Genomic DNA, 16,197 nt, shown 5'->3' with positions numbered 1-16,197 from the left:
CACATACAGAAGACAACATCTCTTACATCAATCAGTCCATGAGTACACTCCAGCACTCAGCAAGAAGAATACTTCAGTACATCACACCACATTCAGGAATGCCCAAAGCTATGGCTTCCCTCCAGTTATTTATACTTCATTCACAATCTCTCAGCTCATGCACTCCAGCAATCAAGGGTTATGTTTACCATTAGGCAGCATTGCATGGTTACACAGCTGTCATTCCCTCTGTAGTAGATTACCGAGAAACAGTGCTAGAAGATCATCAAGAGGCTATTTCCATAGGATGAAGGAGAAAGGGTTTTGTTCACCGTTTACTCATATACAACAAGGCACAGTATCATAAAATTTCAGAATGCTGGGGATAAGAAAATATCTAGAACCTCCCAGAGGAAAAAACGGGTCTCACTCAAAGTTTCAGTGATGAAAATGGCTTCACACTCTTTAACAGCAACATCAGAAAGTAAAAGATAGTGGAGGAATATCTCCAAAATTCCAAGAAAAATAATTTCCAAAACAGAAATACAAATCTATAAACTATTATTCAAGTCTTTAAAGATAGATTTTTAAGATGTACAAAGTCTTAGAAAATTTGCCTGTCTCTTTCCTCAGAAAGCTTCTGAAGAATCTCTACCCCTTCCAAAGTAAGGAGTAATTCAAGAAAGAGGAACAAATTCAAGATATAGGGGATTCTTCATAGGGCAGAAGCAAAAGTAAGGCTCAGAACAGCAGTGAGGAGAGATTTCAGGATATTTTCACAAAGCAGGACGATGGAGTCCAAGGAGGGTGGGGGGTCGGGGGTGGGGAGAGTATCTGATTTGCCTAAATTTTATTAAGAGAAGATGTGCATTTTTAACAGTTCAGGGGGTGAATTACTGATGGCATGTAAAAAACTCAGGAAACAAAAAATCATACAACTAGTAACTCTGGAGTAAAAGAAGTACTTAAAAAGAAAAGGTAGCAGTCTTGACTACTCTGGGAGAATGGGAAGGGAAAATGCACAAATATTGAGAAGGGTGATGTTTATCAGATACTTTTAATTTACTGACCTAACAGCTATTTCTTATTCCCTTCTCCCCTGCCTCCTTACACAATAGAGGCTGGAAAAGCTAATTACCCCTTTGCAAGATTTTCTTGTAGTTCAGCTCAGTTCAGTCACTCAGTCGTGTCCGACTCTTTGCAACCCCATGAATCACAGCACGCCAGGCCTCCCTGTCCAGAGTTCACCCAAACTCATGTCCATTGAGTTGGTGATGCCATCCAGCTGTCCCATCCTCTGTTGTCCCCTTCTCCTCCTGCCCTCAATCTTTCCCAGCATCTGGGAATGAGTCAGCAGATGACCAAGTAGCTGTTCCAGTCAATAACACACTATCTGGTGAAATCTACCTGGAGTTTCTGGGGAAGCTTTACCCTCTTGGTTAAACAGGCAGATTTGGCCGCCATCCTCCTTTCCCTTCATTTCATCTTGGACATGGACTGATGCCTATATCTGCCAACAGTCACACTGAAAACACGAATCAACAAACTCAATATGCTAAAGTTGGTGGGCAAGAAACAAAAAGTCTGAGTTAATCATGATGTAGCTGAGTTCCTGTACCAACTCTGGACAGCCCACCTGCAGTTTTTTGATTAAATGAGAGCCACCAGGCAGGTTTTCTGTTACAACTGAATGCAATAAAGAACGCCTAATTAATCTAGGGTATATTAGGGCTAAATACTTATTCTCTGTAAGTATTGGGAAGTCAATAATGTCTAACATTTTTAAATCAAGAAAAACATGCTGAAGCATGTTATTTACTTAGAAACATGCAGTAAGTATCTAAAAAATAGTTAAAAAACAAAAAGGGTGCCACTGAGGAGTGGGAATTGGGTTTAGAAAGGGGTAGGCAGGGCTAGGGCTATTTTTCACTGTAAGCCTTATATGAAGGGTTCTGAACCAGACACTTCTTTGTTGTGGGGGCTGTCTGTGAATAGTTCGGCAATGCTCTCTGGCCTACACCCACTAGATGGTACTAGCACAGGGAGATGGTGTAACAATTAAAAATGTTTCCAACTACGGTCAACTGATCCTACCAGATAAAACTGCTCCTGGTTGAGAACTATTACCTTATTTTTTAAATTTTCAATAATACTGTATGATTTTGATAAAACTAAATTATGGATAAAGAAACTAATGGTATGAAAAGAGCTAGACAGGAGACCACCAATGACTTTTCTCCCTTCAAGACTCCCACTTTCCTTTCTGACTTCTCCCTGGGCCTAAGAGACTCCCTCTTTCCGTCCCAGACACACACAGACAGAACAGAGACACTTACCACCTAGAAATGCACACTCATAGTGGCTGCAGGTCTTGTTTGCGCTCTGAAGGATAAGGTTATTGCCAGCCTCATCCTGTGACACATGAAAAACCTCATTCAGAGGTATTAAAACAATTCTTTCACTTTCTTTATCAAAAAATTTTTCAACGGCAACTCCAAAACATGTTTTGATGGTTAACAGAACATGTTGGTCATCAGCAGCTTGAGGTTTGGATGAATATGCCAAGGTGAAATGGCCAAGTCGGGCTTGGTTCAGCCCTCCAAATGTAAATGAAGTATTCAGCCTTACGCTGTACACCACGTTTTTGTAACTGTTCTCACAAGATCTTCTCAGCAACTGCAGGGCTTTTGTCAGATAAAAATGGAAAGCTTTGAACTGGAAGCCATAGACATAATCTTTTCGAGACTGGCCAGCCATTTCCATAGCTTCATTGAACAGATGGTAAAAGGAAGACTGCTCTTGAGCTTCAGAAATATAGGCCATCAGGGCTATACCATAGTTATCCTTGAAATTCACAGGGAGAAAGAGCTGAGGCTTCCGAGCTTCCCACCTGGCTTCTGCATTTTCCCACACATCTTCTAAGAGCTGGAGGCTTGCTTTTTCCTCCTTGAACAGTTGAGGAACATATTTGATTTCCATCCGGTTAGCACATTTCAGGTATTCATCATCAAATGCATTATGTGCCATATCTAACATTTCAGCTTTTACCTGCAAAGGAAAAGGAAATTAGTACTCTTGAAATAAAAATATTTAGTGTATATCATTTTCTCTCAGTTTTCTGCAAAGAATCCTGCATCCTCTCAAACCCTGCCAAGACTCTCTCACAGTGAACTTCTGATATCTTTTTATATAGGAAGTATATTCCACTGTTAGTGATAACTTCTCCCAGCTGTGACATATTTACATGAAAGAGTAAACGGGAAGTATGAGCATGACCATGCCTGTAAGTCATTCATCTGAACCCTGTAGTACACAGGAAAGAAAATGAGTGTGAAACAAAGGAAATGGGTGCCAGTCCTGGCTCTGAAAGATATTCTTAGCTTGATTTCCTCAACCACTCAAGACTATTGAGCGAATCTGAAATACCTTGTATGAAACACTTTACTAGATGGATACATACATAAAGGCAAACATTACCCCTTTTTCTTTGAGGACACCGCTCCTTTTTCTGTATGGTTTGGCTAGGACTAATTCTGCATCTTCAGCCCCTATTATGAGTAATGCGGGCTTAAAAACCAGAGCACTCCCAGATAAACAAAAGGCTTTCTTTTCCTTCAACCATAAGCTCTAAGGATAATATTGGCTTGGGGAAGCCAATAGTTATCCTTTTAGTCCCTTGAAGAATCCTGTCTGCAAATAAAGCCAACAAAGAAAGGTTTGTAGAGCTTAGAGGTGAAGAGATGAGGTCCTGATAACATTACTTAAGGCCTGAGTCTAGCATTACCTGAAAGCTGTATTTTGCTTCAGTTGTTAGAAACAGTAAATTCCCTATTCATCTGGGCTTTTTGTTCTATGCAACTGGAAAAGGACTAAGCATCTTTAAATGATATGCATAACATAAGAAGCAGGGGAGTGTAGTACAAGTAACACTAGCTTCGAGCCAGATAGATCTGGGTTCTAATTCCATTTCTGTTACTAACCAGGTACTGATTACGTATAGCACTTGACATTTCTGAGCTTCAACAGCTCTAAGGGAATACTTCTTAGACTCCTTTGCATGTCCAGCATATTCCAATTGGCCATTAAAGGTCACAGTTTCTCAAGGCTATTTGTTTTCCAAATCTCAAGTCTACCCGTAGGCAATGACGTAAGACCCAAAATTTCAACGATCATCTGAATATCTCTGACGTGTTGTGTAAGTGCAAGATCTATATATCAACTACATAATTAATAACTCCATTTGACTTCTGTATATCAACTGCCTGCTTAATAATTTCACTTGAGGTGCTCAAAGATCCTTCAAACAAAACAATCTAAGAGCAAGACCAAACTTACAACTCTACTGTCTACAACTGGCATCAAAACCTAGTCCTTATATAAAACCATTCATTCATTTGTGAAATTTTCTTAGATTTCTCCTTCTCACTCATGCCCTGCACTCCTAAGGCCTAAAAAACTTCTCCAGAGTGCTTTCTGTGTGTGCAGCACTGAATGTTCATATATATTAACTCATTTAATCTTCATGGTAACCCTATGAGGTAGGTTTGGTTCAGTTCAGTTCAGTCACTCAGTTGTGTCCAACTCTGCAACCCTGTGGACTGCAGCATGCCAGGCCTCTCTGTCCATCACCAACTCCTGAAGCTTACTCAAACTCATGCCCATCAAGTCAGTGATCCCATCCAACCATTTTATCCTCTGTTGTCCCCTTCTCCTCCTGCCTTCAATCTTTCCCAGCATCAGGGGCTTTTCCAGTGAGTTAGTTCTTTGCATCAGGTGGCCAAAGTATTGGAGTTTCAGCTTCAGCATCAGTCCTTTCAATGATTCAGGACTGATTTCCTTTAGGATAGACTGGCTGGCTCTTCTTGCAGTCCAAGGGACTCTCAAGAGTCTTCTCCAACACCACAGTTCAAAAGCATCAATTCTTTGGCACTCAGCTTTCTTTATAGTCCAACTTCACATCCATAGGCAGGTAGGTATTATTATTAGTCCCTCTTTTAAAATAAGGAAACTAAGGCAGGGAGACTAACTTGTATGGAATTCAGATTTGAACCCAGGCAATCTGGCTCCAGAGTCTGTTCCTTAACCAAAATATGTTTCTGATGATAAAGACCACTGACATTTCTATAGTACTTAAAAAAAAAAAAGAATTTAACTTTGTCTTTATAACAACACTTATAAAAGGTCTGGAATAAAACTCACAACACCATCTTACAAGCAGTACTCGTAGGAACTGTACTGACATCAGAAACTGTCTGATTACCAGCCACAAAATATTCTACTGGGAAAGTCACTGAGACCCCTGAAATTCTAGGTCCGTAGGTCAGTTTCTTGAAGTGGGAATTTGAGCTTTACTAGAGCAAATCATTGCCATCTCCTAGCCAAGAAATGCACTTTCCTCCACAGCACAGAATGTACCAGAGTGCATCCTGGGCACCAATGTCTAATTTATCTTCAAGACTTCAACATATTATAAGACATCATGCCCTGAAACCACCTCCCACATTCCTCACATCATACCCAAGAGCTGATCCACTGTGTTCCTGTCTTTCCCCTGTGCCTCTAACCAGTCTCCACATGTCTAATTTTAGACTTCAAGTCTTTCTGGCCCAAGGCCACAGCTGATTGTGTGTTCTGAACAGTGAGTACCTTGAGCAGTGAAAAAGCCCACAAATGCCACCACCATTCAGGGAAAACTGAATGGACATTAAGGAACAGGTACAAAGGCTAGGTGAACCTACTAATTATATTTCCTTCCTGAGTTATCCACCAAAACAAGGCTATATGGATGAAGCTTAATTACCAAAAATTTATTACAAAAATGTAAAAATGATTTTAAAAGATATCAGTTAAATTATAAAACATTCATAAATAAACACATCAAAATTATGTTGCAGAAAAATATTAAAAAGGCAAATCAAAATCACAGTGAGATACCACCTCATATCCATTAGGATGGATATAAAGATAAGGAAAAAAGGGAAAACAGCAAATGTAGGCAATGATATAGAGAAACTGAATCCTCATACACTGCTGTGTAAGTAATATAAAATGTGGAAAACAATTTGGCCGTTCCTCACAATGTTAAAACATTGAGCCACCATATGACCCAGCAATTATATACTTCTGGTATAAACCCAAGAGAACTGAAAATATATATATTTACACAAACAAAAATCTGTTTGCAAAAGTTTGTGGCAGGACTATTCATTCATAAGTCCTGAATAAGGAAATGGCAACTCACTCCAGCAGTCTTGCCTAGAAAATCCCATGGACAGAGGAGCCTGGGAGCTCCAGTCCACAGGGTCACAAAGAGTTGGACAGGACTGAGCATGCATACTCACATTCATTCATAAGAAGCAAAAAGTGGGGTCAACTCAAATGCCCAACAATTAATGAATGGATAAACAAAATGTGGCATAACCATGCAATGTAATGTTACTATACTACAAAAAAGAACAAAGTACTAATATACACTGCAACATGTACGAAGCTTGAAAATGTTATGCTAAAAGAAGCCACCGAGAAGGCCAGATATTGTATGATTCCATTCAGATGAAATGTCCAGAATCTGCAAATTCATAGAGACAAAGCAGATTAGTGGATCTCAGGGGATATAGGTAAGAGGGAATTGGAACTGACTGCTAACAGCTACAGGGCTTCTTTTGGGGGTGACAGGAATCCTATAATGAGATAAAGTGATGATGGTTGCACAACATAGTGAATATATGACAATCACTGAACTATACACTTTAAAATGGTATCTTTTTATATGGGAATTACACTTCAATTTTTTAAAAGTCACACTGCAAAACAGGTAACAGAATATACAATGATTCTATAAAAAATATTTCAGATTATTAAACTCAAAATGGATTAAGTTTTTAAGAATTTAACACATTTTAAAGAAGGTGCTTCAAATCAGTGGACAAATACTCAGTAGTGCTGTGAAAGCTAACAATGTGGGGGAAAAAAAATCAGTGAGATACCTGGCTCATATTTTACATAAAAACATGTTACAGAATGTTTAAAGATTCAATTGTAAAAAATAAAATCATGAAAGTTCTATCAGAATAAAAAGAATGCTGAATGGGACAAAATAGCCACTATATAAAACATGGGAAGCAAGGAGACATTGCACTGTCAATGTATATGAAGAAAAATACATGTTTTTAGAATATCCGATGCCATGGACAGACACCTGTAGCATAGTATTAACTTAAAAATGTAAAAAAAAAAAAAAAACCACTATATGTAGTATGAATCTATCTTGTAAATTACAAACATGAATACATAGAAAAAAGCTGAGAAGCCTACACATCAACAGATTAAGACTCATTCCCTCTGGGTGGAAAACTGTGGATGATTTTTACTTTCCTCCCTTTGTCTACTTTTAATTTTTAATTTTTTACAGTTAACATTTATCAGCGTGTAAAAGGTAAGATCTAAAAAACAAACTTATTTTAAAAAACTAACTTATTATTATTCTATCTGTCCTCATTTCTATCATCAACCCACACAAATGCCTCAGGCAACCTTATACCAAGAGTTCCCGTTCCAATGACCACATGCTTCCCATTCCTAACATTACCTGGAGGATGTCCATTAGAATCATAGGTGCCAACAGCACGGTGACCATTTCAAAATGTCCTGTCTTCATTTTCCTCTTCTAAATTAAAATGAAAGAATTCCAATTTAGTAGAAGTTTAGAGAAGTAGAACAGGGTGACACACATGATATACATTTTTTCATTCTGGGTAAGACTGGGTATCATGATGGTTAGGAAGTGATTATGAATAAATTCCCAATGGCTGAAAGGGTCATTAGATTTTGTCCGGTGATCTAAGACCTTCATTCTACACATGAGGAAACAAAAGCTCAGAAAACTTCAGATATTTGCTCAGGATTAAATCTGTCAATTTCCATTCTCCTTTAGACATGTTGTCTCTCCCACCAACAGTCAATTATTCTTCCTCCCTCTCAATCTCCCCTCATCATACACAGGAAAACACAAACTGAACAAAAGAAAAAAAAAAGAAAGAAAGAAAAACACAACACCATTGCAGATTGGTTTCCTAGCTCCCTGTCTCCAAGAATTCTCCAGGAGTTAGTATCCACACACATCATTCATTCTTCATCCTCTCTGCAAACCAAGTGACACCCATTTGGTAGGATGGAGACAGGTATGGTAAAAACCAGAAGGTTATCCGGGGTGCTCTCTTCCTCCCAAATATTCACATTTAAGAGAAGCCAAGGATAAAACAAGCATCCTGAATAACTTGCTGAAAGCAGGAAGGAGAATAAGGAGGAGGTGAACAGGAAGCAACTCTGGTAAGATTATATAACTCTGCTGGCTGTGTGCCCAATATTCATCCCAACATTCATGAGACAGAAGCACATAAACAGGAGAGTAAGAGGCCATCAAGGGCTGAAGGTGTCCCAGAATCACTAACTGATTCAATTAATTAAAGGCTGCTTTTCAGCTTTTTCCACATACCTAAAACAAAGTTGACATGGCTGGAACTGAACTGAAATCTCTTTTTCATCCTACCAATCACCATATTCTGGCACCTGAAAGTGGGGATGAACAGCACAAGCGAAAGAAGATAGTCTTCCCTTTGGCCCCAGATTGCCATCTTTATTCACAAGCAGTCTCTTTCATTAAATATATTAAAAGATAGCACAAAAATGCCATTTCTGTGTTAATCATCCCTTTAGAAAAGAGATTTTGAAAATAACACTTGACAGATAACTGTTACAAGACTAGCTCTGAATGAGGATTTTCTTGAAAAATCTTCACTTCCGTAGTCTGAATGTAAATAAGTCAAAATGTTTACCTGGCTTTTCTGCCTGTGGAGTTTTAAATGATGCTAGGTCTCACTGTTTCCCCACTCTCTCAGTTGTGGTGAGGGTGTCTTCAGGATAGGAGGTTGTTGACACTGAGAGCTGAAAAGGGAATGCTTTTCTTTTTATAAACATCCCCAGCAGTAGCTTGGCAGTGGCACATTACCTCATTTGTGTTCTGCTATTTATATCTGGCCCTCACACTATCCCTTGGAATCACCACAGTTAACACATGAAATCTCCAAGAGGCTTGTAAAGCCACAGCAATTCCCTCCAACCACACAGCATGTTCAGTCTGAGCCCTCAGATCTGAGCTTCTCAGAGAGTGATCACACTTCCCATTCCTAACCTTTTGACCCTTTGATTCTGAGATGTCAAGCTAAAGCAAGGATTTTACCCTCGCTAGATGGTTCACATAACTCAGAGGACTTCCTGTGTTAATCACCGGCAATGGTGATGGCTATCACCATTCACTCAACCGGCTTACTGTATTTTAGGTACTGTGCCAGGTGCTGGGATGCACAAGGAAAACAAATCTGAAAAGCACTCAAACTAACAAAAGATGTGAAACTTACCCAGAATACATTTTAAGAACCTTAAGTACAAAGCCCAGTGAGCGCACTAAGAAGGGAAGGACTTGGCAGTATCTGCAACTATAGCTCTCATCTGAGTAAAGTACACCTAGTAAATACATTGACTGCAATGTTGAAGACCATATGTTATTTGTTTTTCTCTCCCTGACTTATTTCTTGGCATAATGCCCTCAAGAGCCATCCACGTTGTTACAAATGGCATTATTTCATTCTTTTTATGGCTGAATAATATTATATATGTACCATATCTTCTTTATCTACCTAACTGTCCATGGACACTTAAGTTGCTTCCGTATCTTCTTCTTGTTCAGTCGCTCAGTCCTGTCCAACTCTTTGAGACCCCATGGACTGCAGCACACCATCTCCCAGAGTTTGCTCAAACTCACGTCCATTGAGTTGGCGATGCCATCCAACCATCTCGTCCTCTGTTGTCCCCTTCTCTTCCTGCCTTCAATTTTTCCCAGCATGTAAATAATGCCATTCAGAACATGAAAGTACAGAAATCTTTTCAACTGTTTTAATTTTCTTTGGGTTAATACTCAGAAGTGGAATTGTTAGATCATTTGTTGTTGCTGTTGCTGTTCAGTCACTAAATCATGTTCAACTCTTTGTGACTCCATGGATTACAGCACACCAAGCTCCTCTGTCCTCCAATATCTCCCAGAGTTTGCTCAAACTTATGTCCACTGAGTCGATGACGCTATCTAACCATCTCATCCTCTGTCACTCTCTTCTCTTTTGCTTTCAGTCTTTCCCAGCATCAGGGTCATTTCCAATGAGTTGGCTCTTGCATCAGGTGGCTAAACTATCAGGGTTTCAGCTTCAGCATCGGTCCTTCCAGTGAATATTGAGGGTTGATTTCCTCTAGGATTGACTGGTTTGCTCTCCTTGCTGTCCAAGGGACTCTCAAGAATCTTCTCCAGCACCACAATGCAAAAGCATCAGTTCTCTTGTGTTCAGTCTCCTTTATGGTCCAACTCTCATATCCATTAATGACTACTGGAAAAACCATAGCTTTAACTATACAGACCTTTGTCAGCAAAGTGGTATTTCTGTTTTTTAATATGCTATCTAGGTTTATCATAGCTTTCCTTCCAAGGAGCAAGCATCTTTGAATTTTACAACTGCAGTCACCCTCCACAGTGATTTTGGAGCCCAAGAAAACACAATTCTGTTTTTCATTTTTTGAAGAACTCCCCATATTTCTCACAGCGAATGCACCAACTTGGATTCCCACCAAGAGTGCATAAGCATTTCTTTTTCTTCACGTTCTCCAATATTTGTTGTCTTTTTAAATAGCCATTCTCACAGGTGTGAGGTGATAGTTCACTGTGGTTTTGATGTGCATTTCCCTGATGATTAGTGATACTGATCTTTCCACGTGTCTGCTGGCCATTTGTGTATATTATTTGAAAAACTATCTCTTCAGGTCTTCTGTTCATTTTTATATACATTATTTCTGATTGAGTTGTTATGAGTTCTTTACAAAGTTTGGATACTAACCCTTTATCATATGTTTGATTTGCAAATATTTCCCACCATTCAGGTTGTATTTTCATTTTTAGATGCTTTCCTTTCTTGAGCAGAAACTCCTTAGTTTAGCTGAGTACCATTTTTTGATTTTTGCTTTTACTGCCTTTGCTTTTGGTGTCAAATTCAAAAAATCACTGCTAAGACCAATGCCAAGGAGCTTACCACTTATGTTTCCTCTAGGAGTTTTATGGTTCAGGTCTTACATTCAAGTCTTTAATACATTTTGAGTTAATTTTTGTGTATGACGTGAGAGAGTGATCTGATTTCATTCTTTTGCATGTGCCTATTCAGCTTATTTAACTTACATGCAGAGTAGATCATGAGAAACGCTGGACTGGAAGAAACACAAGCTGGAATCAAGATTTCTGGGAGAAATATCAATAACCTCAGATATGCAGATGACACCACCCTTATGGCAGAAAGTGAAGAGGAACTAAAAAGCCTCTTGATGAAAGTGAAAGTGGAGAGTGAAAAAGTTGGCCTAAAGCTCAACATTCAGAAAACGAAGATCGCGGCATCCGGTCCCATCACTTCATGGGAAATAGATGGGGAAACAGTGGAAACAGTGTCAGACTTTATTTTGGGGGGCTCCAAAATCACTGCAGATGGTGATTGCAGCCATGAAACTGAAAGACGCTTACTCCTTGGAAGAAAAGTTATGACCAACCTAGACAGTATATTCAAAAGCAGAGACATTACTTTGCTGACTAAGGTCCGTCTAGTCAAGGCTATGGTTTTTCCAGTGGTCATGTATGGATGTGAGAGTTGGACTGTGAAGAAAGCTGAGTGCCAAAGAATTGATGCTTTTGAACTGTGGTGTTGGAGAAAACTTTTGAGAGTCCCTTGGACTGCAAGGAGATCCAACCAGTCCATTCTGAAGGAGATCAGTCCTGGGATTTCTTTGGAAGGAATGATGCTGAAGCTGAAACTCCAGTACTTTGGCCACCACATGAGAAGAGTTGACTCATTGGAAAAGACTCTGATGCCGGGAGGGATTGGGGGCAGGAGGAGAAGGGGACAACGGAGGATGAGATGGCTGCATGGCATCACTGACTCGATGGACATGAGTCTGAGTGAACTCTGGGAGTTGGTGATGGACAGGGAGGCCTGGCGTGCTGGGATTCATGGGGTCGCAAAGAGTCAGACACGGCTCAGCAACTGAACTGAACTGATTCAGCTTTCCCAACACCATTACTGAACACCATTCCCAACACTGTTTACTGAAGAGATTCCTTTCCCCATTGTATATTGGCTCCTTTGTTGTAAGTTAATTGACCATATATGCATGGGTTTATTTCTGGGCTTGCCATTCTAGTTCACTGATCTATGTGTCTGTTTTTATGTCAATACCACACTGTTTTGATTACTATGCATGTGTGTTAGTCGCTCAGACATGCCCAACTCTTTGCAACCCCATGGACTGCAGCCCACCAGGCTCCTCTGTCCATGGGATTCTCCAGGCAAGTATACTGGAGTGGGTTGCCATTTCCTTCTCCATTTGATTACTACAGCTTTATAATAAAGTTTGAATTGTGGCACACAACACTTTCAGCTTTGTTCTTCTTTCTCAAGATTGCTTTGGCTGTTTGAAGGTTTATGTGGCCCCCCAAAATTTCTGGGTTTCACTGGTGGCTCAGATAGTAACGAGTCCACTTGCAATGCAATGGGTTCAATCCCTGAGTCAGGAAGATCCTCTGGAGAAGGGGATGGTAACCCACTCCAGTATTCCTGGATGGAGAATTCCATGGACAGAGGAAGCTGCAAGGCTATACAGTACATGGAGTCACAGAGTTGGACAAGACTGAGTGACTAACGCTTACTTACTAAACAAGTTTTTAGAATTTTTTTTTTGGTCCTATTTGTGGAAAATGCCATTGGAATTTTCAAACAGATTGCACTGAATCTGTAGATTGCTTTGAGTAGTATAGACATTTTAACAATATGGATTCTTCTAGTCCCTGAGCATTGAATATCTTTCTATTCATCTGAGTCTTCATCTTCTCTCATCACCTTAATTAAATTTATTCACACTTTATTATATTTGGTGAACTATAAATGAGATTATTTTTATTTTTCTTTCTGATAGTTATCGGTGCATTGAAATGTAAGAAATTTCTGTGTATTGATTCTGTGTCCTGCAACTTCACTGAATTAGTTCTAGTTTTTGGAGGAATCTTTAGGACTTTCTGTATCTAGTATTAGGTCATCTGCAAACAGAGACAGTTTTACTTCTTCCTTTCCAATTCAGATGATTTAATTTCTTTCTCTTGATGGACTTCTCTAATTAGGACTCCCAATACAATGTTGAGTAAGTGTCTAGAGTGGCCATCCTGGTCTTGCACCTGATTTTAGGTGAAAAGCTTTCAGCATTTCATCACTGAGCATATTAGCTATAGATCCATTACAGACAACCCTTACTACATGGAGGTACATTCCCTTTATACTTTGTTGAGAACTTTTTTTTTTTTTAATCAAAATGGGTGTTAAATTTTGTTAAGTGCTTTTTCTGCATCTGTTGTGATGATCACATGATTTTTATCTTTCACTTTTTTAATCTGCAGTATTTCACTGACTGATTTGTGTCTCTGAACTATCCCTGCATCCCTGGAATGAATTCCACTTGATAATGGTGTATAATACTTTTAATGCATTGTTGAACTCAGTTTGCTAATAATTTGTTAAGGATTTTTACATCTATGTTCATCAGGGATATTAGTCTGAAATTTTCATTTTTTGTTGTGTTTTTGTCTGGATTTAGTATCAGGCTAAGAATGCCCTTATAAAATGAGTTATGAACTCAGACGTGTTTCCTCTTCTTCTGTTTATTGGAAAAGTCTGAGAAGGACTGGTGTTAATTCTTTTTCAAATACTTGGTAGAATTTGTCATTGAAACCATCTGGACTTTTATTTGGGGCAAGTTTTTAATTACTGATTCAATCTGCTTACTAATAATCAGTCTGTTCTGATTTTTTGTTTCTTCCTGATTCACTGCTGGAAGGTTACTAGGAATTTACCCATTTCTTCTAGGTTGCCCAAATTATTAGCATATACTTTATTTGAAGCAGTCTCTCATACTTCAGTTCAGTCATTCAGTCGTGTCTGACTCTTTGAAACCCCATGGACTGTAGCAAGCCAGGCTTCCCTGTCCATCACCAACTCTTGAAGCTTACTCGAACTCAAGTCCATCAAATCGGTGATGCCATCCAACCATCTTATCCTCTGTCGTCCCCTTCTTTCTCTGCCTTCAATTTTTCCCAGCATCAGGGTCTTTTCCAATGAGTCAGTTTTTCGCATCAAGTGGCAAAAGTATTTGGAGTTTCAGCTTCAGCATCAGTCCTTCCAATGAATATTCAGGACTGATGCTGGAACAGCCATGAAGAGATACCCCATGCACAAGGTAAGAGAAACCCAAGTAAGATGGTAGGTGTTGCATCAGAGGGCAGACACAATGAAACCATACTCACAGAAAACTAGTCATTCTAATCACACTAGGACCACAGCCTTGTCTAACTCAATGAAACTAAGCCATGCCCGCGGGGCAACCCAAGACGGGTGGGTCATGGTGGAGAGGTCTGACAGAATGTGGTCCACTGGAGAAGGGAATGGCAAACCACTTCAGTATTCTTGCCTTGAGAACCCCATGAACAGTATGAAAAGGCAAAATGATAGGATACTGAAAGAGGAACTCCCCAGGTCAGTAGGTGCCCAACATGCTACTGGAGATCAGCAGAGAAATAACTCCAGAAAGAATGAAGGGATGGAGCCAAAGCAAAAACAATACCCAGCTGTGGATGTGAAATGGGGATAGAAACAAGGTCTGATGCTGTAAAGAGCAATACTGCATAGGAACCTGGAATGTCAGGTCCATGAATCAAGGCAAATTGGAAGTGGTCAAACAGGAGATGGCAAGAGTGAACGTTGACATTCCAGGAATCAGTAAACTAAAATGGACTGGAATGGGTGAATTTAACTCAGATGACCATTATATCTACTACTGCGGGCAGGAATCCCTCAGAAGAAATGGAGTAGCCATCATGGTCAACAAAAGAGTCTGAAATGCAGTACTTGGATGCAATCTCAAAAATGACAGAATGATCTCTGTGCATTTCCAAGGCAAACCATTCAATATCACAGTAATCCAAGTCTATGCCCCAACCAGTAATGCTGAAGAAGCTGAAGTTGAACGGTTCTATGAAGACCTACAAGACTTTTTAGAACTAACACCCAAAAAAGATGTCCTTTTCATTACAGGGGACTGGAATGCGAAAGTAGGAAGTCAAGAAACACCCGAAGTAACAGGCAAATTTGGCCTTGGAATGCGGAATGAAGCAGGGCAAAGACTAATAGAGTTTTGCCAAGAAAATACACTGGTCATAGCAAACACCCTCTTCCAACAACACAAGATAAGACTCTACACATGGACATCACCAGATGGTCAACACCGAAATCAGATTGATTATATTCTTTGCAGCCAAAGATGGAGAAGCTCTATACAGTCAACAAAAACAAGACCAGGAGATGACTGTGGCTCAGATCATGAATGGAGCTGACAATGGCTACTTATTACCAAATTCAAACTTAAACTGAAGAAAGTAGGGAAAACCACTAGACCATTCAGGTATGACCTAAATCAAATCCCTTATGATTATACAGTGGAAGTGAGAAATAGATTTAAGGGCCTAGATCTGATAGATAGAGTGCCTGATGAACTATGGAATGAAGTTCATGACATTGTACAGGAGACAGGGATCAAGACCATGCCCGTGGAAAAGAAATGCAAAAAAGCAAAATGGCTGTCTGGGGAGGCCTTACAAATAGCTGTGAAAAGAAGAGAGGTGAAAAGCAAAGGAGAAAAGGAAAGATATAAGCATCTGAATGCAGAATTCCAAAGAATAGCAAGAAGAGATAATAAAGCCTTCTTCAGTGATCAATGCAAAGAAATAGAGGAAAAGAACAGAATGGGAAAGACTAGAGATCTCTTCAAGAAAATTAGAGATACCAAGGGAACATTTCATTCAAAGATGGGCTCAAGAAAGGACAGAAATGGTATGGACCTAACAGAAGCAGAAGATATTAAGAAGACGTGGCAAGAATACACAGAAGAACTGTACAAAAAAGAGCTTCATGACCCAGATAATCATGATGGTGTGATCACTCATCTAGAGCAAGACATCCTGGAATGTGAAGTCAAGTGGGCCTTAGAAAGCATCACTATGAACAAAGCTAGTGGAAGTGATGGAATTCCAGTGGA

At 39.6% G+C, this 16,197-nt stretch overlaps 1 protein-coding gene across 22 annotated transcripts in view; it reads right to left on the bottom strand.

Annotated features, from left to right (window-relative positions):
- The window catches only part of ART3 (ADP-ribosyltransferase 3 (inactive)), a 40,338-nt gene extending 31,373 nt beyond the window's left edge, over nucleotides 1–8,965 (bottom strand). For 11 of the 22 annotated variants that reach the window (XM_040237105.1, XM_040237108.1, XM_040237110.1 and 8 more), the window contains exons 1-3: nucleotides 8,814–8,936; nucleotides 7,568–7,645; nucleotides 2,316–3,027 (exon numbers count right to left, since the gene is read on the bottom strand). In XM_040237105.1, the coding sequence (XP_040093039.1) occupies nucleotides 2,316–3,027; nucleotides 7,568–7,636 (781 nt within the window). In that variant the 5' untranslated portion in view covers nucleotides 7,637–7,645; nucleotides 8,814–8,936. Of the gene's footprint in view, nucleotides 1–2,315; nucleotides 3,028–7,567; nucleotides 7,646–8,813 lie in introns of all 22 variants that reach the window. The other 11 variants (XM_040237115.1, XM_040237118.1, XM_040237122.1 and 8 more) reach the window with 4 other exon arrangements.
- Nucleotides 8,966–16,197: the final 7,232 nt, after the last annotated feature.

Source organism: Oryx dammah, unplaced genomic scaffold, assembly GCF_014754425.2.
Source record: "Oryx dammah isolate SB20612 unplaced genomic scaffold, SCBI_Odam_1.1 HiC_scaffold_3, whole genome shotgun sequence".
NCBI lineage: Eukaryota > Metazoa > Chordata > Mammalia > Artiodactyla > Bovidae > Oryx > Oryx dammah.
This window is presented reverse-complemented; position numbering and strand designations above follow the sequence as displayed.